The following is a 24,429-nucleotide window of genomic DNA, read 5'->3' as shown; positions in this document are numbered from 1 at the left end:
AGTCTAATTCTAATATCAAGGCTAGTTTTAATTTGTGCATAAGATTTTTTTTTAGAATAACTTTATTCATATTTTATTGTTTGTTTGTAAAACGTGGATAAAACTGTAATGATTATTTTAAATAAGTTTATATAAAAGTTTCTGTTTGGTTACTGGATTATGAATAAGTATGGTTAATAAGATCATTTTAAGATAAAAAGATTTAGATACCCTTATAATAGATAGTAAAACACCCCTCTATATATGATAAGATTTTCTGTCTAACGTATTACATGACTTACTTTATACATGATTTGACTAAAATGTATATAAGTGAGTCTGTAGTTACAAAAATGTATTTTAAAAAAAATAAATTCTAACTCATGAATAAATATCTCTTATTTATGAACCAAACACTACGAAAAATTGAATTCAAAACACAAAGACATAGTTAAGATAGGTCTGCACTGTGGCTTATTAATTGAGTTCTGCTAGTTAATAAAAGAGATGATAAGTTCGATACCCAACTATGAATGATGAAACTAATATTGAATATTCCATTGCATCGCTATATGCTCATTATTCAGTCTCACTATTACATGTTTCTTAAGATGATCGATCTAGTTATCCAATATATCTAATGAGAAAGCTAATAGCTCTTTTGTCTAGCCAATCTGTTCGTGATCTATTAGTAAAATATCCCTTTTAATTTATAGTAGTTAATTAAAATAGCTTCTTTATATTTTTTTAGATAAAATTAAAGTTATCAAATACATGCGATCAATACACTAAAATGCATATAATAGCACACTCAGAATAACTCTATAATTCATAGTAAGAAACTAATAGCTCCATACATACTTTAATTTCAAATTAATCTTATTTTTTATGTTTATAGATTTTAAACATCTAGAAGGAAAAATATGATTAAAAGTTAAACCAGCTTAATAAAAAGTCATCCTCACCGTTATTTTTTAGACGGAAAAAAAGAATTAATAACTATATATATAACTCAAAACTAGTAGGTTAAATGTCATAGATGGAAGTTCAAGAGTTTTAAATAAAATAAAATAAAAAGTTCAAGAGTACACATTAAAGTTTGGCGGAAAATAATAATAATAATAATAATAATAATAATTTTAACCTGAAACCAGGGTATATTTGTCAATTTACCAAACTAACCTTTTGCCCATTTAACTATAATTCGAGTTGGCCCATTGATGGATGGGTCTGCAGTGTACTTTCCATTTTAGGTAACTTTGGGTACTTATTGGGAACCAATTGGCAAGAATTTAAAAAAGGACAGGTTTCAGTCGTCTGACACTCTTATTACCCAATTAAATTATGTGCACATTTTTCTCAATTCAGACAATTCTGCTGACTTTTTTTGTTTTTTTTTTTAACTCTCTCTCTCACACACTCTCTCTCCTATTTCCTTTTATTCTTTACCATAGATTTTATCTTTACCATCTAGTGCTGCCTCCTTCCTTTCCACCCAATTCGTTCCTTTTCTGCACAAAAATCCCATCCTTTGCCCCTCTCCGATCTGATCCGCGGCGGGGATTTCCAACGATTTGGGCGCGGTGGCGACGATGGGGGTAAAAAAGGGGTTTTGGGTCTCTTGACTTGGAGCGCTCGACGAGTACTCCGTACCCTTTTGGGGTAATTTTTGAGATGAGTTGTCTTCCATGTTTCGAACCGTCGGATAAGGTGGAGGGGAAGAATGGAGGGAAGGGGGGAGGAGGTGGGGATCTCAGGAAGGAGGGCTCAGCTGCTCCATCTTCTAATCATGTGAATAGGGTCAACTCCGGTAATGAATTTTATTGGATTTTTTTTTAAAAGGCTAAAGTTGATATGTTTAGTGATATGCAAGAACCCAATGAGTTATTTTTCTTGGGTTGTTCATTTTAATGCAAAAGGAAAAAATTGCTTTTTGGTATGGTTTAAGTCTTCATAGCTCGGGTTGCATGTTAGACTAGATTTCTTTTTTCAGTTTCTTCTTAGTTTTTTCTCTTCTCATCTTTAAATCTGATATGATATGAAGAATCTATTATTTCTATGTCCTGTGTTCGGGTGTCTTTTTATCTAATAGTTGGAAAAGAATTTGTTTTCCATACTTATCTTTTCTCGCTCCTCTACTATCAATCTGCTAACCAAGCCACTGAGTGTGCACCACTGAGCCAGTCAACTAATGCAATAGGATTGCATCCTAACTGTGAACCTGTATGACAAACTAATTGCAAATTGATCATCAAAATGGAAGTAGGATATGGCATGCATATTTTCGTACATTTATTAGGGAAAAGAAATGCTTGTTGGACATTCACATGTTTTGTCAATTCCAACTCTATTAGCATCCAGTAAGTATTGCAACACTGGGCTAATCAACTAGTGTGGGTTATACGTATATGGTAACTGTGAACCTGATGACAAACTAATATCAAATTGGACACACCAAATTTGGACTTAGATGGGGGCTCTGAGTCAAAATCGAAGTAGGATATGACATGTAAACTGAATCCAATCTCATATGTGGCACCAACAAACTCTATATTTTTGTTCTAGATTTCTTGGCATGTTAACTGAATCTTTTTGTATCCGGTTGGTGGAAATGAAGAAAAATCCAAATCACGAAGTGGTTCAGACTCCAAGAAGGAAGCATCAGTACACAAAGATGGGAATTCTACACATATTGCAGCTCAAACCTTTACTTTTCGCGAGCTTGCCGCTGCTACGAAGAACTTTAGACAAGATTGTCTTTTGGGAGAAGGGGGTTTCGGTCGTGTCTATAAAGGACGGTTGGAGAGCACAGGACAGGTTCAGCTCTGATCATTTGCTCTCTTTTGATGAAAACATTATTGTAACAAAAACTTCAATATCACAAGTTCCACAAGCATAGCCATCCTAAACCGTGCTTTGAATTGTCTATTTTACTAGCTATATTCATGTTGAGCATATAAGGTATTGGAACTATGTGATGATCAAATGCTATATCTGGCAGGTTGTTGCTGTGAAACAACTTGATCGAAATGGTCTACAAGGGAACAGGGAATTTCTTGTAGAGGTCCTAATGCTGAGCCTATTACATCACCCTAATCTTGTTAATTTGATAGGTTATTGTGCTGATGGGGATCAACGCCTTCTTGTTTATGAGTTTATGCCGCTCGGCTCTTTGGAGGATCATTTGTATGGTTAGTTCCAATACATTCTTTCTGCATGATTGTTGACTATATGTTGTGCGAATAGTTATTAAAATTTTTGCTTCTACAGTAATGGCCATTAGCTGAGATAGGAATGATATTATTAAATTTGAAAACTCTTTTAACACAGTATGATGGATAGTCATTAATATCAAAATCGACGTTACTAACTCTCTCTCTAGTCCTTGCTAATCATGTCAGTTTTCTTGAATGCGTTTGATACACTTAGTTAGAGTCTTTTCTTATTACATTAGTTAATTATTTTTATTAAAATAAATTTTCTGTAGGTCACGTTCGAACACGGTTGGAGGCGCGTTCGAATGCCTTTGTGAACGCTTGCATCGAGTTCGCAAATATAGAGAACGCGAAATGAGCGTTTGAACGCAGTCGGGCACGTTCGAACGCCTGCATCGCGTTCGCACATACAGAGAACGTTTTTTGTGCGTTCGAACGTGATCGGCGGGATTCCACTAGGATTAGGGTTAGCTATTGTTATCAGGGCTTGTTGGCTAGCCTCTATAAATATTTGGATGGCAGCCAAAATTATTATGCTATTGGAATATTGATTTCTTGCCTCTTTATCATCTCTCTAATCTAATCTCCCTCCTCCCTCTTCACCAACCTACCACCTCTAGTCACCGCCGACGACATGGTACCAGATTAGAGATGGAGATTCTAGTCAAGTTGCTTAGCGAACCATCCGATGAGGAGACATGAGAGTTGGAGACTGATATTTTGGAGCGTTTCCCTGACTTTTCACTTTGAAGATAAGGTGGGGGAAGTGTGATGGGCTGATACACTTAGGGTTTTTTCTTATTGCATTAGTTAATTATTTTTATTAAAATAAATTTTCTATAGGTCGCATTCAAATGCTGTTGGGGGTGTGTTCGAACGCCTGCATCAGGTTCACAAATATAGAGAACGCGAAATGCGCATTCGAACGCGGTCAGGCACGTTCGAACGCCTGCATCGCGTTCGCACATACAGAGAACGCCTTTTGTGCGTTCGAACACGATCGGCAGGATTCCACTAGGATTAAGGTTAGTTATTGTTATTAGGGCTTGTTGGCTAGCCTCTATAAATATGTGAATAACAGCCAAAATCATTATGCTATTGGAATATTGATTTCTTACCTCTCTATCATCTCTCTAATTTAATCTCCCTCCTCCCTCTTCACCAACCTACTACTTCTACCGTTAGTAAAGTCTCTTCTAACTTCTGATCTCTCTCGTCTGTCGAGTCCTCCCTCTTTTTTGGGATCTCGACCATTTATTCTCCTTTGTCTTTATTCCTTAAACAACATTACCCATCCACCATCATCTCTATTATCATCCATTATCCTAACTTTCACTCCACCTGTCACCACCACCATCATCCGTAATATATCGTGTTTTTGTCCTAGTTGCAGTTCGAATCTGTGAAGGGCGTAAATACGAAAAACGTAGATCAGGGAGTTACGGATCGATTCTAGTTGGTTTCGTAATTTTCTGACTACGGGAGAATATTTGGTGAATATTTTTCCTCGGTTGCGCGGACTGTTTCCTGCAATAAATCCAGATCTTAAAGGAATCGTTCCGTAGCCTATCAGCGTTTTGCTGGAATAGACAATTTGCAGATGGAACACATAAGAACATGAAATGTTTGGTTGAAATGGTAAACTTTTTATAAAAAAACAAGGAAGATTTGGAAAGAGGTGCTGTTATTGTTGTAAGTATCTGGTTAGTAGTTTATCTTAAGTATGTGGACCTTTGCAAACATTTTCTAGGTTTAGCAGTTTCCAGAAGGCTAGGAAGAAGTGAATTTTGGTGTTCCAAGCCCTTAGTAGGACATTTTGGTTGTTGCATAGTACACAGTTATTTTTCCATCATTCACTGAATTTCCTTGGAAAAGTTGATCAGTTTGGTGTTTCAGACACTTAAAGACAACTTTTTGTTGAGTCATAAAACAATTCAAGTATGGTGCATAATAAAAAAAGGAACTGACATGTCATGAAATATTCAACATAAATCCATTAGAATTGTTATCATTTAGTCAATAATAAAGGCTAAGGACATAAGGATATTCAACATTATATGCGGATCGCTAATTTTGTGGTTCTACAAAATTGTCTAGCCCGTGCTGTCGTGCATCTATAGATCCTTTTACTTTCGAATAATGTGATTGCTGGGTTAAGAGAATGTGAACCTAGTGTTCCCACAATGACCACATTGGAGTGATATATGCTGGATCTAAATTCTTGTATAATTTGGCAGACTTTAAGGCCAGGTTGGTTCTTTAATGACACAGGCTTGACCTTTGGCTTGTTATGAGGTCATTTTGTCCAGAAAAAGTATAATTTAGTTACTTTAGTTACATATATCAGCAAATGTGTCAGTGTCTGCAAGAACCCCGCCCCCCCTGCAGAGTTATGGATGAGGGTCATAAGTTGGCTCTGTTAGGTTCCTTGTAACTATCCCTTTAAAATCCAGTTGGAAGTTGAGTAACTAAAGTTCACATATAATAAACATCATATCTCTGAACCCTCTTCTGTCTCTCAGTACCATCTATATCCTTGTTTCTATGCTTCAGATGCAGCAGCTTATAGGTTTTGGTTGTTAACTGACTAAAATGAAACAGAGATAGTGAGGATGAGTCAACCCCATTTTCTCATCATCTGTCATCTTTATAAGATTGTAACTTGTAAGAATATGTTGGGAATTTTGGTTTTCACAGAATTTAGCTACTTATCAGTGTGACAAGGATAAATAAATTATTTGTAAGCACTCAATAACAATTCTGAAGTTTTAGCACTTCTTCTAGTTAAAATTTTATTTTACATACATCAGACTTCCAGAATTTTTTTGAGTGGGCTGATTCATATGATCCATGGCACCTCAAGTGCTCCTGAAAGACGGCTGTATTTGTGCCAGTTTTAAGTAGTATATAGTGTCCATCATGTACTTCAAAGGAAGGCCTTATCCTTAGTGCTAGTATATTGTGATAAAGGTTTAAGATTTCTTTTATTTCCAACTAGGTTTTGACTTTTGAGGATTATCCAGATTGCATGATTACATCCGACCAAATGGCTTGGGTCATGCTGCCTATCAGCAGCTTGATTAGAAATCCAACATTCTAGTTTTTATTGGTCAGCTATCCTTGCATCTGCATTACTAGTAACTTTAATACAAGATCTTGTTCTGAGGTAATGGCTTGATGGTATGTTTATATGCATCCAACATGTTTAGTTTTGACTTTTGAATAGATCTTTTCTAAGTTAGACCAAGACAGTTGCACTTGATCACTCTCTCTGGCAACTGTATAAATTTGCTGAATATTGCCAGATATTTAGTTTTTTATTTCAACATTGTTGCTATTCTAATTACTTCTAACTGTTATTTCTCGGTTTTATTTGAAAAAACTTTCAGGTTTTCAACTCATGTGTAGATATTTATACTTCAGCACTTGGTTTGTAAATTATTGCATTAGTATGCAAATCTAATCCATTCACCAAATTCAAAATGCTAACCAGATGTTTTAAGTGGTTCTTATGCTCATCTTTGTAGGCTATAACACTTCAGTTTGACTTATATAAAAGCAGCTAAGAAAATTGCCGGGGATACTTGAAAATGAACAAATAGCTGGTAGTTGTTACCATGAAATGAATTTGAGACCCCAACCTCTTTGTTTGAAGCTTTGCCAGGAAGCTTCTACTTGCTTATTGAATTTTTGCTTCCCTTAATTCCAAAAACACATGTTATTTGGAAAGCCTTTACAATGAACCGATTGTCTGAAAGTATGATTTTGAATTATTCCACTAGGTTCTATGATTTGTCGTTGCATGATAAACTTGTGGGCTCTTCAGCAATAAGTACTGGATTACATTTTTATAATGGGAATAGAATCCTCATAAATAAGTACTGGATCACATTTTTATAATGGGAATAGAAACAAAGAGATTTTGTTCATTGTCAATTTAACCAGATGACTGATATATTCTCTCTTCAGACATTTCTCCTGAAAAGGAACCTCTAGATTGGAATACACGAATGAAGATTGCAGCTGGTGCAGCTAAAGGCTTGGAGTACTTGCATGATAAGGCAAGCCCTCCAGTTATTTACAGAGATTTCAAATCATCGAACATCCTACTTGATGAAGGATTTTTTCCAAAGCTGTCTGATTTTGGGCTCGCCAAACTTGGTCCTGTTGGTGACAAGACTCATGTCTCAACACGTGTTATGGGGACATATGGATACTGTGCTCCTGAATATGCTATGACAGGGCAGCTGACACTGAAATCTGATGTTTACAGTTTTGGTGTTGTGTTCCTTGAATTAATTACTGGACGAAAAGCAATTGACAATGCCAGATCTGCTGGGGAGCATAATCTAGTGGCATGGGTAAGTTTTGTTTCTGTTGAAGTCCCTCAAGTTTCTCTATTGATTATTATATTTTTTGTCTATTATCCCTCTGAAGCTGTACCTCTTCACTATGTTCAGCATCTAAGATTGGCTTTTAAGGCTCAATACTATGGAGTCTCAAAATATCTCTACTAGACCAGCAGTACCTTCCTTTTCCTTTTGACAACATTGAAACTCTGCAAACTAATCTACTAGAGTACACTCCGTAGCTTTGGAACTATCAATCATTTTACTTGTTTTTTTTCTTGAAATTGTGAAAGCATTTGTAATCGTAAATTTAACCCAACACTAATGAATTATATCATTACGAACCAAATCTAGACTGATCCGAAGAAAAGAAAATTATGAAAATTTAAGTGGTGATAACCTCATGAGTTATGGTTCTAATTATTAAGATTCGACCACGTGGGTTAGGTTAGTTGAGTCGGTTGACTTGAGTTAACTTGAGTTAGTTAATTAGTTTTATCTTATTATTTTAAATTTCAAATAAATCAAATAATCTATATGTGAATCCAGTTCACTAGGATATTTACTCTTATAAATATGAGCAAATATGTGTTGATAATTATCATGGAATGAATCTGAGTTTAGCCTAATTATTATTTTTGTCTTTATCTTTTACTGTAGCCGTTATATTGTATTTATCTTTCTAAGAGCATATCATAATTATACAATCATTTCGATCTTTGAAACTCTAGCTACCTTTCTCCATCAGCAGCCACCTTACTTTACGATCGTCCACCACCACCATTGGCTGTCTGCCACCCTTCGATGATCGCCGCAACGTCAGATATTTATCATTCTACCCCGTTCTGACTTTGCTATACTATTTAATCATAATTTTTTATTCGAATATTTAATTGACTTCATCCCAAAGCCATTAGATCCGAGACTTTCGAAGTTACGACCCATCAAAATCTCAGGATCATTCTATGAACGGATCGTTCCATATCTGGTTCGTAACACTAATAGCTTTGGTTTCACCTAAATCGGAGGTCGAGATGAAAAGATATAAGTGGAGTATGGTTAGAACAAGGCAGAATGATAAATATTCGATGTTGTGGCGGTTGTCGAAGGTTAGCAGATGGCCAAGGGTGGTGGTGGACAGCCATAAGATAGAGTGGCTTGTGGAGGTGATGGTGACTATGGTTGGAGATAGAATTAGAGTTTTTAATTTAGATCTACTCTTAGCAAAATAATGGCTGTGATTAACTTCTACTCCTAGATTATCTTACTTTTACTCCTAAGATAAACTCAAGATTAAAATAATTTTTCAATGCTTGGGTGCTTAAACAAAATAGCTTAGCTCCTCTATATATAGAGATCAAGTACAATAAATCCTATTCGGACTTAGCTCTAAAGACTTATATAACTCGAACTAGAATATATCTTAGAAACTTACATGACTTAATAAACTTATCTTAGTGACTTAATAGCTTACATGACTTAATTGAACTTACTTTAGTAGTTTACATGACTTAGCAAGACTTGCCTTAAAGACTTACATAAGAGATAAAGATAAATTAATTAAAAGATAAATAGACTCGATTTATCGAATCCAATGTCCTTATAATGCAATCCGATCTGACCCAGTTTACATCATATATCTGTGTGATCAATAATCCCTAACATAATGATGTTTTAATATCTCTTCTTTTTTTATTTATAGAATTTTTAGGTCCAAATACAACAATACTTGTGGCATTTTTGTTCCATTTGTTGAGTTGATCAATTACTTTGGGCAATTTCTGTTTTCTGTTAAGCAGGCTCGTCCATTATTCAAAGATCGGCGAAAGTTCCCGAAAATGGCAGATCCATTACTACAAGGGCGCTATCCAATGAGGGGCTTATACCAAGCTCTAGCAGTTGCAGCAATGTGTCTGCAAGAGCAAGCAACAACTCGACCACTTATTGGTGATGTTGTCACTGCACTTTCTTATCTAGCTTCACAAACATATGATCCTACAGCTATTTATCAAAGCAATAGAGTTGGCCCTTCTACTCCAAGGGCTAGGGAAGATCGGAAGAACATGGGTATTGGTTCAGAGAATGAGCAAACTGTCCAATCTCCTCGCCATCATTCTACTGGTGTTAGGAAGAGGGGATCATCAGAGGTTCTAATCTTGATGACAGTATGAAAGTTGATGGTGATGGTGGTTCTGGGAGGAAGTCAGACTTGGATGAGATGCTGATGCAAGAGTCACAAAGTGATAGCCCAGTCCGTGCAGGAAAAGTGAGAGAAGCTAGAACAAGTGATCGAGATTGGAACGGAGAATATGCAACTGCAGAAGCTAAAGTATGGGGTGAGAACCAGAGAGAAAGAAAGCGTACAAATGCAGCAGACCTTTTTGATGGCATGAACAAATAGACCGGATGGAACTACAACTGTCCTTTGCTGTCATCTGTCTTCCTGAACTGATGGAAGATGCAGCAGCTGCAGTTCGGAGTTCGTAAACAGAGGATATCGTCTAAGTCCTATCAGATGATTTAGCTCTGCAGAATAAAAACTACTTAGGACCATAGTTGCTACGAATTCTCGAGACATTACATAGGTTTGGCGCTCAATGACCTGATACGAAAGTTCCTCCATATTGATTTCTTTGTTTGCATGTGAAAAAGGAAAGATAATCCGAAGATGAAAATGCCTGCTAGTAGTGTTAGGTATGCTTTTACGTGTAGAGTGTTGTGCAGCTTGTTGCACTAAATGAATATTTTTCACTTTTCGTAAGCCCCCAAAATTAAAGAAGTTATAGTTTTAGGTCTACAAATTGTACATGGAACTTGCTTTGGATGTCCTCATTGCTCTCTTCCTGTTTACATAACCATCTTCTTTGAATGCTACAGGTGTAAAGAGCATTATTCAGATGCTTGATTTCTTGATGTTAAATGAAGCAAGGACCATCAAGAAAGTAGAGTTGCTAACCATGTCAAATATGTGGACTAGAATTCCATTTCATCAGTAGATTTAGCTGTGTAGACCGTCGGTTGAATGTGTGTCCCTGTCCAAGGCTACTGTTCATTATCAGTTTGACCTTCATCCAGTGGACCCAGAGAACAGTCAATGGTTCCAGACTTTATTAAGTATATAAATTTTGTATTTTTAAAAGTAATAGAATTTCTTTTTTCTTTTTCTTTTTTTTTCTTTTTCTTTTTTGGTTAGCTGTTGTTAGATGAAATTATCTCAATATATTTTTAAGGTACTAAAAGTAAAATATAGGTTTAGAATGATGAATATATAAAAGAAAAATATTGAATGTTTTTGAGAAATTTTCCAAATAAATATTATAAAATTATGATGATGCTGACAATATATCATTCATCCTAATAGCATGTGTTTTATTCCAGTAATATTCTGTCAGGGCATAGCCTATTATAATTGCTTCTAAGAAATGAATTAAGTTGTTTAAAACCTTATATATATATATATATATATAGAGAGAGAGAGAGAGAGAGAGAGAGAGAGAGAGCCATTCATATTTAAATTTAATTAACCAAAGTTTGTTAAGCTTACTCTTTGATTAAAGAATAAAAACGAGGAGCCGCGGATCTCTTTATATAAATTATGTGTACTTTATTATAACATTATGTGCATATAGCATAAACAAAATAAATGCAGCCCATCTCGCTATTATTAATACTCAACCAATCAAGCTTTGAGGACGAGAAAAAGAAGAAGATAAAAATAAGAAATAAAAAAAATAAAATGATTGCAATGAGTGTCCACCTACTATTTTTCAAAGAAGAAAAAAAAAATTGTGCAGATCTAATAGCTCGAATTGCATCAACTCAAATTCTGCAATCCCTTTTCTGAGACGATTAAAGGCATCAGATTCAACTCAAAACAGTATCAAATTGCTTACTATAGAAGAAAATTTGAGGCGTCCAAATTCTGAAGATTACCTTTGTTCTATTGTCACCTTTTCCTGTCTTCCTCAATCTCTTTCAATTGCAGCTCATAAATTTAAGGCCATGTTGTAGGAAAAAAGAAAATTGAAAAAAAAAAAATGCCAAAGGAGCAACTTTTTTTCTAATTTGAACCCTCTCATTTCACTGTTGTTTGGTTCCAATCAAGTTGAATCAACTTGGTAGGTACTTCAGACTTCAGACTTCAGACTTCAGATAAAGTCTGTTATCAAGCTAACAATGACATGTTATTTGGTAATAGTTAGAGAGATGGAGACAATGTTATAATAGCAAAGATGTAGAGGTTATCAATGTGAAAAGTCAATAAGGAGGTTAACAACTGTCCAAATAGTTAATGACTTCTAGATATTAAGTTGGCAAAGCATGAGTTTTAATAAATGCATTTGGAGTTGGATTGAGATTTAATGCAAGTCAATCTTGTTATATCGATCAATTTGAATTTAGACAATGTAGTCCTATGATAGTCTTGCCAGCTTAAATTATGAGCACTAATTAATATAAAAACACTAAGATAAAAGAAGGGCTAAAACCATTTAATTCAATTCTGAGTCCATGACAAGGTCCTGCACTATATAACTTGAAAGCACATTATTTAGATTGAGGTCAAAACATAATAGAACAAAAAGAGATGATATTCCAATCCCTTGAATGCTTCTAACTTAGTTCATTTTAGCAATCATCTCTCTCTCTCTCTCTCTCTCTCTCTCTATATATATATATATATATATATTCTTTGCTGCATTTTGTCTCTTGTAGACATTTGTTAATTTATTTGATTTCCTTTTCTTTCTTTCTTTCTTTTCTCTTTCTTGATAGTAACATGCATTTATATCTTGTAATTAAACTTTGTTTCTCTTAGAGATCACAAAATTCTATACGATTATTGTTTTCATGAAATTGGAACAAGAAATACCGGATTGCAATCACATTAGTCTCATGGAGAAGTATGAATTATGAGATTGCATTCATAATATAGCTCTATAAAGTGTTACGGGCAATATAACGTGTCTTAAGCTTTGCCATGGAGATTTTTTTTTTTTTTCTGCTACTAATTTCTAGTGGCGGGTTAAGGTCGGATTAGATTTGGTCAATCCTTTTCAAGTTGACAACGGGCTTAGACCTGCCGGCTGTGCCTGAGCCAAAGGTCCTTCGGGTCGGGCACTCGTTGAGTTCGAGCCAAATTCGGGTTGGATCTTCAGATGAATTGGTTTGGCCGGATCAAGCTAGAGTTGAGCCCTCACCTCTTTGATCTTTAAGCTCCCGTTCACTTTAGTGATATTTTCTTTTACTTCGAAATATACTTTCTTATTTTGAAATAATAATTAAATATCATAATAACCTCATTCTATAATATAAATACTATTGATTAAAATTACATCTTATATCACATACTAACTCAATTATTAATTTACCTTTGATATTTATCCCATCAACTTGTTTTATATCAAATTAAAGAGCATTTGTGGTAATTTTATCAAAAATAAAAAATATTTTTTTTTCATCTTTTTATTCACTTTATGTCACATTAGAAATAATTAGTACACTCTTATTCTAGAATACAAATAAACATAAGAATTATTATTCCTAAAAGAAAGCCCTCATTTTAAGAATAATAAAGATGAATACATATCGTAGAATTGACCTTAAAGTAAACGAGGCAAGGGTATAGTTGGAATTAATTCTAAATAGAATACAATTGATTTCATTTAGGTATATTTAATTGATTTCATTTCAAAAAGAATATCACTGTTGAGAAAATAATTGAGTTGAAATAAAATTCATCTAATCTTATAGTTTGAAATTAGGTACAAGTTCATTTCATTTTATTACATTCATTTTCTCTATTCTATTTTTGGGCATCAGTGAGAACAAAAAAAGAGTTAGTTCTAATATTTAGAAAAATTCACTTATAATATCTAAATCCATCCTCAAATCATCGGATATCATTATATATACTAGAATCTATTTAAATTCATTAAAAACTAATTAACATAATGATTCCAAACAACAAATTTAAAGAAAGTAGCAAAACAGTTAAATTTTACGGAATTAGAGTTTCCAACATAGTGTAATGTTTTGGCCTTATATATATATATATATATATTTAACTTGACACCATAATTTTTTTAGAAAAAATTCATAGATAAAATTGATTTGATGAGAGCAAGTACAATCAATCCAACCAAGGATCATCGGATTAGTTCATTCCATACAAGATTTATTTTGCATAACAAGATAAGAACCCTAGGGGTTTCTCAACAAAACAAAAAATAAAATTAGAAAACAAAGATAGAAAATAAAAAGGAATAGGGTTTGTGATATAGTGTTGGTGGTGTTGTGGGCTGTAAGGGGACACTCCCACAGACCATAATAACTATCCAACTAAGTCACCAACTCTTGGTGGTCAATTGACATATATTTAACACCTATAAAAACAGCTTACATGCATTAAATGCCTCACAATCTTTAACTCTCCAACACCCACCTATCCATGACCCAATTAATATACTTCAAGTCCTACCATTCTACTTGCCTCCACTCGCCACCCCAGGTGAAGTTAAACAAGTTTCTTTCTTCTTAATCATAGGATGTCTCTTTAAGTGTTACTTACCCATCTTAGTCTTTGGCATTATAAATGATTTTATTTTAAGAAATAGGTTTCTTGATCCACCTTTATAATTTTGCAAATAAGTTAAGTTTGAGCAAGTGTTTCATATATATATAGTCTCAAATTCAGAATGTGGGTTTCATGATTTAAACCTTGGTCTTAATCACTCAAATTTTGCCGGTAAAAAAATATTCTGAAATATAATTAAGAATCAAAATTTCACAACAATTAAGGAAAATAGCTAAAATATAGCCTGCAATTTTATTGCATGAATTATACTTTTAGAGCGAAATCAACTTCTGTGCGCTAATAATATTTTTTATTTTTTGCTATGTTAACTATAATAATGATAAAGAAATTTATTCATATCTCAATTGTAGCGGCAGTGGTTTGGTCTTACCAACTCATGACGGAGATTCAAGGTTCAATTTCTCTATATACATTGGGATTGATAATTAGTTTATTTTTCATTCGAGCTTTATATGTATATAATTTGGACTCTTTGTGACATATTTCTTGAGAGAGTTGTTCCGGTTATCTAATTTATATATTTAACCACTTTAGTCTAACCTATGTCTTACAAGCTCTTCATTTATAAAATAAAATAAAGAATTTAAATTCTGTTGGAACGTTCGGTAACCCTACCAATATGGTAACCAGAGCTGAACGACCTAGTATAAGTGACACATGCATGCCTTATGCATGGACAAGCCAATACCTATCCATCCTCTTCTTCTTCTTCTTCTTCTTCTTCTTCTTCTCTGTCTCTCCAACTCTCTTCACTTCCAAGAAATGGAGTCTAAGGTGGAGCCTGGCTTTGATGGAGTTGTGAGTGAACAGAAGAAGGCCGAGGCCGGAGCGACGTCGACGAGGGTGAGCAGCCTAGTCCTTCGGATAGTAGTCGTCGCCACGACACTCGTGGCGGCCGTCGTGTTGGCCGTCGATAGGCAGTCGAAGACTGTCAGCATCTCGTTGGTGCCCACGCTGCCGCCGTTGGCCGTCACAGTGACCGCGAAATCGACTGACTCGTCGCCGTTCATGTAAGCAATTAATTCTGTTTCTTTCTATCTCCTATGCTATGGCTTTACTTTTACGTGGTAATTTATTAGTTTTAAAATAAGCATCCCTTGTGCTTGTGCACCAACTAAATACCATCTTAATGTGTGCTTAACTCCTTTTTAGTTTAATGGTGTTTAAACTAGACAATGCCCAACATATAATAGAGTATCAAGACACTAGAATATTTTTTAATGGTGTCCCAATTAAACCAACACCAATTGAGAAGCAATCATAAACGATGACCCCTTTAATGCAATAATAACCAAGTTAGTTGAGGAATTAATCGATATAATTAAGCCTTTGGTCGAAAAAAATATACCACTCAAAACAGAGTTGACGTAGGAAGTTAAATTAGGGGGTACATCTATAATTTACTCATATTTTACTATTTTGTTATAAAACATAATAATTATTATAAATATATTTATATAATAATTTCTATTTATTACTAAACTATGAATAAATAAATTAACTGTAGTAAAAATCTTGTTTAGAAAATACGTATAACTTTATCGTAATATTCTACTAGTGAAAGAATAGTGTATATTACTTGTCAAAGAATTTACCTTATATAAGATATGATCAAAATATATATAAATAAGTATTTGATTATAAAATAAATTTAAGAATAACCTAAATAACAATGTCTACGTGTCTATTTTCATTGCCTAACACCAAAATTTTGGAGGTCCAATAAAATAGTGCCACTTTGCAACTCACATGAATTGAAGCATATATACCATGCATGTAGCAAATAAACACGTCCTCACATGCAATAATATCTACATATTTAATTACTTCTAGCCGTTTAAGTTGCTCCGAACTCAAACTTTTGTCTTTAGGTCTTAAAGAGTATATCAATCTCCACCCACCTTATCATTTAAACATTACCCTACCTTACCATCATCAACAACAACAACAACAACAACTAATATCTTTCATCATAGATTTTCTTATTCTTTTCTTGAAAGATTTGATGCAGTTAAAGACAACATGAGCTCTAATATTTTTCTCTTATGGATTACAGTTACTTCATCGTTGCCAATTGCATTACGTCCGCATGCTCTGCGTTGTCGCTGTTGATCTCCATAGCCAAAAGAGCTCGAAACCGGAATAATGTTATCATGTCGATGGCCTTCGTCGACCTGCTGGTGGTGGCCGTCCTGTTCTCCGGCATTGGAGCGGCGGCGACCTTCGGGGTTTTGGGCGAGCGAGGGAATTCGCACGTTCGTTGGAACAAGGTCTGTGATGTGTATGATAAGTTCTGTGCCAAGGGTATGATCTCCATCGGTGTGTCCTTAGTTGGAGGACTGGCTCAACTTCTACTCCTCATGCTCTCCATTGTTGGACTCCATAAGAGATCTTTGTAGAATGGAGAGTTATATATATTTATCTATTGATGTTGTTTGAGGTGATTTTTAATCAGGTGAATTTTAATTAGGTGAATTTGTGGCAACTTGTATCAGTAATCTTTAATTTAGATGTTTGTTTTGAGGAATTGTTAGTGATCGATCTCGTATGGGATCAAAATCTTATTTACTGTTTCGTTTTTGGATAGTAGTCTTATCTTCCATCTGTCATAAGTGTAATGTTTAGTTTGTTTAAAATATATATACTTCTCTCTTTTTTCTCCTTGTCCATCCACTATAAATAGTATTTTAGTTATTCGTCAAAATATCTTTTAAATTTATTATTTTTTATATCACATCAAATATAATTATTATACCACTGTGCTGTTTTACAATCAAATACCATAATAATACTTTAACCGATATAAATTATCTTATCAAAGTTTAAGAGATGATCATAACTAAACTAGTTTAAAAGTTATTCCACAACAAAACACCATCTCTTAATCTTTCCACCAAGCTCTCCGGTATCCTTCATAATATGCTAAGTCCAAATTCTAGTGAGTTAAACCTAAGAGTAACACTATATCCCTGTATGAAAAACAAACTTAAAAAACCATTATATTTAACTTGCACAGCATTAAGCTATATTGATCCTGGTACAAAGATAAGAACCTGTACATTAGACATATTCTAAATTACAACATTTAATTTGTTGTTTATGTGGTAGCAGAATAAAAGTCTACAGAAGAAAAAGAACATACTGTAGGTAGACAATATAGAACTAAATTTAGGATAAATTTAGCATAGCCATACCTCACAAGCCTTGCTTTGTGCTATATAACTAATCCAGTTGATACTCAAATAGATTTTGCTGCATATGTTTCCCATTGTCTAGCTTAATTGATTTATTATTATTAGTTTTTGTTTTGAATAAAGAATGCTAGGTTTGAAATTCACACATTCAAATAGTCACTTGTAGTTAGGGTTATCATTATTGTTTGTTAGAATATAAGATATAAAATCTACTATTCTTAGTAACTTAATTTTTAGAGTGGTTGGTGAGTTAATATGGTATCAGTACAAATGTCCTAAATTCGAATCTTATTAGACTCATTTATTTTAAAAGTTATTTAAATCGAATTTACTTATTAAGCTCATCAAAATGTCTCGGTTTAAAAGTCAGGAGAGTGTTAGAATATAAAAGGTGAGGAGAATGTTAGTTTTCAGAATAGTTGGTGAGTTAATATGATATCAGTGCAAATATCCTAAATTCGAATCTTATTAGACTCATTTATTTTAAAATTTATTTAAATCGAGTTTACTTCTTAAACTCATCAAAATATCTTAGTTTAAAAGTGAGGAAAGTGTTAGAATATAAAAAGTGAGGAGAGTGTTAGTTTTCAGAGTAGTTAATGAGTTAATATGATATCAGTGCAAAGGTTCTGAATTTGAATATTATTTGACTCATTTATTTTAAAATTTATTTAAATCAAATTTACTTCTCGAGCTCATTAAAATGTCTCGGTTTAAAAATATGGAGAGTGTTAGAATATAAAAAATAAGAGGAGTGTTAGTTTTTAGAATAGTTGATGAGATAATAGAAAAATGCATGAAATCCCACGAGGATAACCTACAATAATTGTCTGCCTGCCCTCATTCATGACAAGTAAAATGACGTAGGCTATCACTTTCTCAAACTTAATTAGTAACCCACTGTGAAGAATATATATATATTTTTTTTGTTTCAATGAAAAAGGGTATACATTTGCTTTTTGTCGAAAAAAAAAAAAGCATTGTTTATTGATGATGTCTTGGTTGATTATTATCACAGATTTACTACAATATACCAAGTATATACATCCAAAATGTCCCAGAAGGCCAAAAATTCATGGATCTATTCGAATTGATGATCCCAAAACAGAAACTATCCCAAATCCATAAGACTTATTCTGTGGTACACAAGCAAAATTTCGCTGCTACTGGCCTATGGAGACGGACAGCTTACAAGCTCAAGCCATGTTTATCCCTTGCCTCGTATCCTTCAAGCCATGTCTGGTGGACATGCATCAAGAGAAGGCGACCTGGGTTCTCAGGCTAAAACATACATGAATCAGACTTCTTAATTCACATGTTAGAGAACCTGGCATGATGAAGGACAAAAGGATAAGATTGTCGCAAATAACTCACCTCTGAGTTCAGAAGAACTGTAGTGAGACAACATTTCCACACTCCATCTGCAACAAAAGCCTTCGTAAGAGAAAGTATAGCAAATTTAGAGGGTAAAGATATCAAGTTTATAAAGAGCTGCAAGGCACCTAAAGTCTAAGATATCTTGCCAACGTTTAAGAATGGAAACCGCTTGAATTCCTTCTCTATCTTTTAACAACAAAACAACTGTCATGGTTTCGAAACAGAGGACTGTGTACCAGCATGAAACTATATATACATTTGTGGGTATGCAAGTACAGTGAACTGCTCATGATATAACAAGGTCAAAGTAATATTGCTTCTTATCAAAACATCACTGTACTAGTGGCTCCTAAAGTTGATACAACAATGGAGCTAATCAGCATAACTAAGCTATTTCAACAGCTCAAACTCTAAAAGGATTAAATAGTTATGCATGTTATACTAGTTTGGCCTTGGTATAAGATTGCTATAACTAGCCATAGAAACCTACTCAAAATGCAAGTTTTAAAACTATGAACTCCCAGTAATATATCCAGATCACACAATGTATGAGGCATGGCATTCTTTAGACTACCTATCTTCCCATGAAATGAGACCAACATGCAGAAAGTGAGAGAACTACACCACTATCATTTTCTCTATCTCCAAACTGGGAAACTGCAACAATTCCTCCGCAAATTGTAATTGGAGTGAGCTAGTATGTATCAAGATGATCTATCAGCCGTTATATATTTCTAGACTTGTTTTTACCATATGTAAGTAGAAGCATAATAGTGGAACATAGTAATCTACTGAACATTAATTAATACAGACTTCATTTTGTAGATTTGGACACTGAATATTTTGACTCCATGGTGCAAAATCCAGACTTTTAATATACTTCATGACAATTGATCAGTAAATGATAGTATCATTCCAATTGTATGTGTTTTTTATACAATTTACTCTTCAGGTGTGTGGAAGAAAATAGTAATTAATAAAATAAAAAAAGATTTATCATATTTTAATGCATATAGCTATCATCATCATTAGTTCTCTCTCAGTATAGAGTTAAATTCTATATAGTTTATTTGCAAATTCTTTAAATGTTGAAGATCCATAAACTTGCATATGTACATGCTGATCAGGGTGGCGGCCACAAATTATAATTTAAAGATTTGGTTTCAATTGTAAGCTTCAATATAAAAGCAAACTAAAATTAAATCCATTTTATTTCCAGAAAAGTTCAGTCCCAAAATATTATGATAATTGCCACAATGAACACATCTAAGAATAAGATCCAGCAACGGGTTAAAAGTCAAACCCAATTATGGTTTAAATTTAAGGTCCAACATGAATTTGAAAAAAGATTCAAGTCAACTCAGCAAAGAATAGCTGGGATGATGAATTGTCAAAAAGGAATAGTTAAAATAGTCAAGGTTCTGAAAAGACTGTAGGTGGTAGGGCAGGAAGTGAGATGGTAGGACCAACATACAAACTTGTTGCTGCACCTGGTATAGTGGCAACAGCAATTGTTGCTGCACCTAGAATAGTGGCAACAACAATTGTTGGTGCCGCAAGAAGAACATTTACTACAGCCTTCCGAATGCTGCTGCTCCATAAAAGCATGCAACACCTAAAACCATCCTAATCCAGTCAAAATGCAGGTTTTATATTACATATTGACACCTAAAAACATCCTACTTTAGCCAAAACAAAGGTTTTCTATTACACATTGCTAACAATAACAAGAACTAGGATCACCCACTTAATAAGAATTAAGAATCTTTTGTAACTGAAAGGGTCAGTGAATCTAGGTGCCTAAATTGAAAAAGAGCCTTATACTACATTATACTAGTTCTGGTAAGAGGTAGGAAATCATTTAATCACCTGGTGCCCAGTATCCTACTGGTTTCCTAGACTTAAATTGCCATAGGAGCCTGCCTAACAGATAGACAGAGCACCTTATTAGCTGCCCCACCCAGGGTGGCTGACTTGACCATATTTAAAACCTTGTAAATAGTTGTGAAAGCAATGGGTAATTAAGCAGAGAGAATGAGCAGCCAATTGACAAAAAAGACGTAAGAAAGAAGCAGCTACCTTACATCATGGAGTATATATAAATGCCATCATAAAGAAAGTTAACCAGTTGAAGTATGTAATTATTCTATTCGATCGATCATCAGAAGGCCTATTTTCTCTAGTTGAGCATTCTTTGGAGCGGGGATAAAAGAAGCCCAAACAATAGAAGAAAGAGAAGTGTTGGAGCAGGAAGAGTTAAAAGAAAAGGGAGACGAGAAAAGAAAGTTAAGAAGGGATGAGGCATAACTTCTTACACAAACTCTTTATATACTTTCTTTTTCTCATAGGACCATGAATTGCGGCCATGGCTCACCATAACTCAAGTAATGTAGTCATCAGGTGACCAATCTGTAAGCCACTTAAACCTTTCAAACCCATCCTTTAATATTTATTTAGAATGCAATTCAATAATAGCCTATGATTAGCAATCTTCAATCCAGATATCAGATTCTCATGTTGCCTAATTGATCGTGATTGTGGGATCACAGATCTTTCATTGTCAACTATCTCTCACTTAGGGATATAGCAAATTACAACATAAAAAGTAACAAAACCCGAAAATACATCACTTGTCCTCCTATTAAAGTGCATATACTTTGCAAATAGTATGCAATGATGCAGTGTGGCATTTCCCAGGATAGGAGAAAGTGATCCATGTAATCTACTTGTAAGGATTATGTATACTTGTATAGTATATACCTCAATGCAGTCTCTTAGAATAAATACTGAAGAATGGGAAGGAGACTTGCAATAGCATTTTGCAAGTAATATTCTAGCATTGGCTATTGCTCACTATCTTAGCTGGTTGTGGTACCCTCTATGCATTAGGACAAGAAAAACTTAATGACAAGAACCTAGCGGGATAGTGCCAACCTCAAACCTATTACATCATAAAATTTGGGCCACATCCGAGGTGTATTTCTAGTCCTGGTACAGTCCATTGCCAATAGTGAATTGGCAAGAAAAGAAAGGAATTACCAAGACCAAGACCAAGACCTGATAAACCTGAACTCAAAGTTCAGAATCACCACAAGAAGTCCCAGCATAAGAAATTTAAAAAGGCATAATTATGTATTTGTTCTATTGAATCAATCAACAAAAGCCCTAAGAAATTTAACTACGGAATGAGCATATGTTTTACTCTATATACATTTATTCTATTTGAAGCGAGCTTGTAAAGCACAAACTCCACAATGCCACAAGTTAAGGATGCAAAGGTCAAGCGAAATGACAATAAAACCTCACAAGCATAAGATACTTTTCTAATGCATTTCAGAAATGGAAAACACAGACACCCATTATAATCAATATACTATAGATTTAATTAAGGCTCCAGGAAACTTAACAACCTATCATTTATGATAGATAATAATAACAACATAAATGCCACTATGACTGGAAAAATCAATCGAAACGTAAATGGAACATAAATATCTGTTGGTGCTAGCATTGATAAAACTCACCATCCAATTCCCACTTATCAAACTTCATCAGCCAAGCTCCTGAAGCAATATGTGAAGTGGAAAGTCTATCCACCCACACCCGGAAATCTTTTCCTTTCTTATCACCATAGAGTGGTCCAAATGCATCTATGACTTCATGAAGTGAATGCTCAACTCCAGACGGATGAACAAGGATGCCAGTTGGATGCTACGAAAAATATATGGCCAATAATTAGTGAATGATGAGAGGGAAGGAACGAAAAACTATTCAAAAAGATTCTGCAATACAGCTACAATTCATAATCAAAGACATTTGATGTTAGAACAATCAGATTTCTTTTTCTTTAAAAGAAAGGGATAACACAGAGATTTGATATTCTATTATATAAGTGTCCAACTGGAAAGAGCAGATAAGAAAATCCCATTCAGAACCCTTCTTTGGAGTCAAGTAATAGTCCTTGAAAAAAATCAAACACAAGAGAAGTAAGAAAGCTTGATGGAATAACATGGCACTCACGGCGATACTTTTCAAACTCTGGATAACAAATTCAGACTTCTCAACTTCAGCCCGTCGCCACCTCTCATAGAACATATAAAACTTAACTATTTCATGTGCAGGCTTGACATTGTCCCCTTCTGGAGGAGAGAAATCAACAACATCTCTTGGGGAGATATTAGGACCCAGTTTAAAGTGTCCAATAGCTTGGATAATACCAGCAGCGCACCTTTCCGTTGCATGAATTATCTTTGGGTTATTCTTGGCATTCTCTGCATGCCATTGCAATAATTCCTCTTGGGCATTGCTGACCTGAAAACAGGTAACTTTTTTCAAATATTAGTGGAAGTAGATACTAGCAACAAACTTCTTTTCTACAAACCATGACACCATGAACATCAGGAATGCTGAATAATTCTGCGTCATTGCCAGAATCACCGCAAGCAAGAGTATTGATAGGCAGCTTTCCATCTGCCTTGAACTTTCCGAGCAAATAAGCAAGAGCTTGCCCTTTGCCAGCACCTTGCGGTAGTACATCAAGATCCTGGCCACCGCTATAAATTATCTTCACATCTAACTGATCGAAAAACAAAACCAAGACACCAATTAGGCAAAAAAAAGGGAACTTTTAGGCTGCAAGATTAAATTCCAATTTCATCCGCCCCGTAGTCATCTTACCCCACGCTTTTCCAAACTCTCCCCAAGTGATTTTTTAATTTCTTGAGCTTGCGCCTTGTCGACATTAAAGCTAACTTTGTGTGGCCGCTGCTCCGTCTCAGACTGCACAAGATATAAATATACTCTGCAATTTATTTCCAAAACAGACCACACATAATATGATTGCAAGATCTCTTTTCTTTTTTTACCTCGATAAAGCTTATTTACGAGAAAAAAGAACGCTTGGATTTGAGTTAATTATATGTACATCAAATTTCACCTGAAATGTTAATTGTGGGAACTTGGCAGTCTCCTCAAGCACAACGGCCCTGTCCCATTTGCGATCCAAAAACTTCTCCCAACCATCGTCCCGCACCATGGCCTCGCCGTACGTGATCTCCGTTCCAACCGACATGATGGTGATGTCCGGCGTCAGCATCGGCTTCTCCTTCCTCAACTGCTTGTAGAGCGTCGGCGATCTACCGGTCGAGAAGACAAGCAACGAATCGTTGCGATAGTGGGACTCCCACAGAGCATTGAATCTAAGCAGAGATATGTTCTCGGGATCGCGGTGATCGACCTGTAAACAGATTTTTTTTTTTTTATAAAAAATATTGATTCACGCGACGCAACTCGAATTCCATTTATTAGGTGGATTTGTAGGGGGAAACAGATAGTACCATCGTGTAATCGAGATCGGAGACGATCAAGAGACGAGCGGGACCGTCAAGCCGATTCATGATTGGTTAATAATATTAAGCGAGAGAGATCGGAGAAGAGATTTAAATGAGGAGAATGGGATGAGTGGGTACGCTTTACGATGGGGGGAGAGGACAAAAGGGAAATAAATAGAGAGGAGGAAGAGGAGGAGGAGAGGAAGGTGTTCGATTCCTTGCGCTTCTTTTGTAAACCGATTGTTACTGGAACTGAATAATTTCTTCTTTACTTTCTTTTTCTTTTCTCTGGAAGGAATGATGCTTGGAATCAAGGAATGTGCCTTGGGACGAAGAAATCGGAATCAGGTGCGGCCGGAATCTGTTTCTGTGGACATGAAATTGAATTAT

The 24,429-nt window shown here is 34.8% G+C and overlaps 2 protein-coding genes and 1 pseudogene across 3 annotated transcripts; 2 read left to right on the top strand and 1 right to left on the bottom strand.

The window, feature by feature from the left end:
• The first annotated feature begins 1,454 nt into the window (after positions 1-1,454).
• Positions 1,455-10,344, top strand: LOC140789366 (probable serine/threonine-protein kinase PBL7; annotated as a pseudogene).
• A 4,478-nt stretch (positions 10,345-14,822) lies between these two features.
• LOC140789305 (CASP-like protein 1E2) lies at positions 14,823-16,799 on the top strand. Its single transcript, XM_073138964.1, has 2 exons — positions 14,823-15,148; positions 16,195-16,799. Exons 1-2 carry the CDS (start codon positions 14,901-14,903, stop codon positions 16,535-16,537), a joined length of 591 nt encoding a protein of 196 aa, XP_072995065.1. The 5' UTR covers positions 14,823-14,900; the 3' UTR covers positions 16,538-16,799.
• A 1,489-nt stretch (positions 16,800-18,288) lies between these two features.
• LOC140788786 (sucrose-phosphatase 2-like) lies at positions 18,289-24,429 on the bottom strand. 2 transcript variants are annotated; one of them, XM_073138234.1, is made up of 8 exons: positions 24,046-24,429; positions 23,646-23,945; positions 23,387-23,488; positions 23,091-23,285; positions 22,730-23,020; positions 22,234-22,420; positions 18,707-18,753; positions 18,289-18,613 (listed from the first exon to the last, which is right to left on the bottom strand). In XM_073138234.1, exons 1-8 carry the CDS (start codon positions 24,103-24,105, stop codon positions 18,521-18,523), a joined length of 1,275 nt encoding a protein of 424 aa, XP_072994335.1. In that variant the 5' UTR covers positions 24,106-24,429; the 3' UTR covers positions 18,289-18,520. The 2 variants fall into 2 exon arrangements, with proteins under 2 accessions (XP_072994335.1, XP_072994336.1); XM_073138235.1 differs by lacking the exons at positions 18,289-18,613; positions 18,707-18,753 and adding an exon at positions 18,772-18,895 and having other exon boundaries at positions 24,046-24,401.

Source organism: Typha latifolia, chromosome 5 (genome assembly GCF_019914945.1).
Source record: "Typha latifolia isolate L0001 chromosome 5, TyphaL0001v2, whole genome shotgun sequence".
NCBI lineage: Eukaryota > Viridiplantae > Streptophyta > Magnoliopsida > Poales > Typhaceae > Typha > Typha latifolia.
Note: the sequence above shows the minus strand (reverse complement) of the source record. Positions and strands in the feature narration are given on the sequence as shown.

Coding starts and splice junctions, on each gene's coding strand:
- LOC140788786 (XM_073138234.1), bottom strand. CDS start 24,105: ATGAATCGGCTTGACGGTCCCGCTCGTCTCTTGATCGTCTCCGATCTC. Junction 23,021..23,090: donor CTGATGTTCATGGTGTCATG/GTTTGTAGAAAA, acceptor ACCTGTTTTCAG/GTCAGCAATGCCCAAGAGGA. Junction 18,614..18,706: donor CAGTTCTTCTGAACTCAGAG/GTGAGTTATTTG, acceptor TGTATGTTTTAG/CCTGAGAACCCAGGTCGCCT.
- LOC140789305 (XM_073138964.1), top strand. CDS start 14,901: ATGGAGTCTAAGGTGGAGCCTGGCTTTGATGGAGTTGTGAGTGAACAG. Junction 15,149..16,194: donor ACTGACTCGTCGCCGTTCAT/GTAAGCAATTAA, acceptor TATGGATTACAG/TTACTTCATCGTTGCCAATT.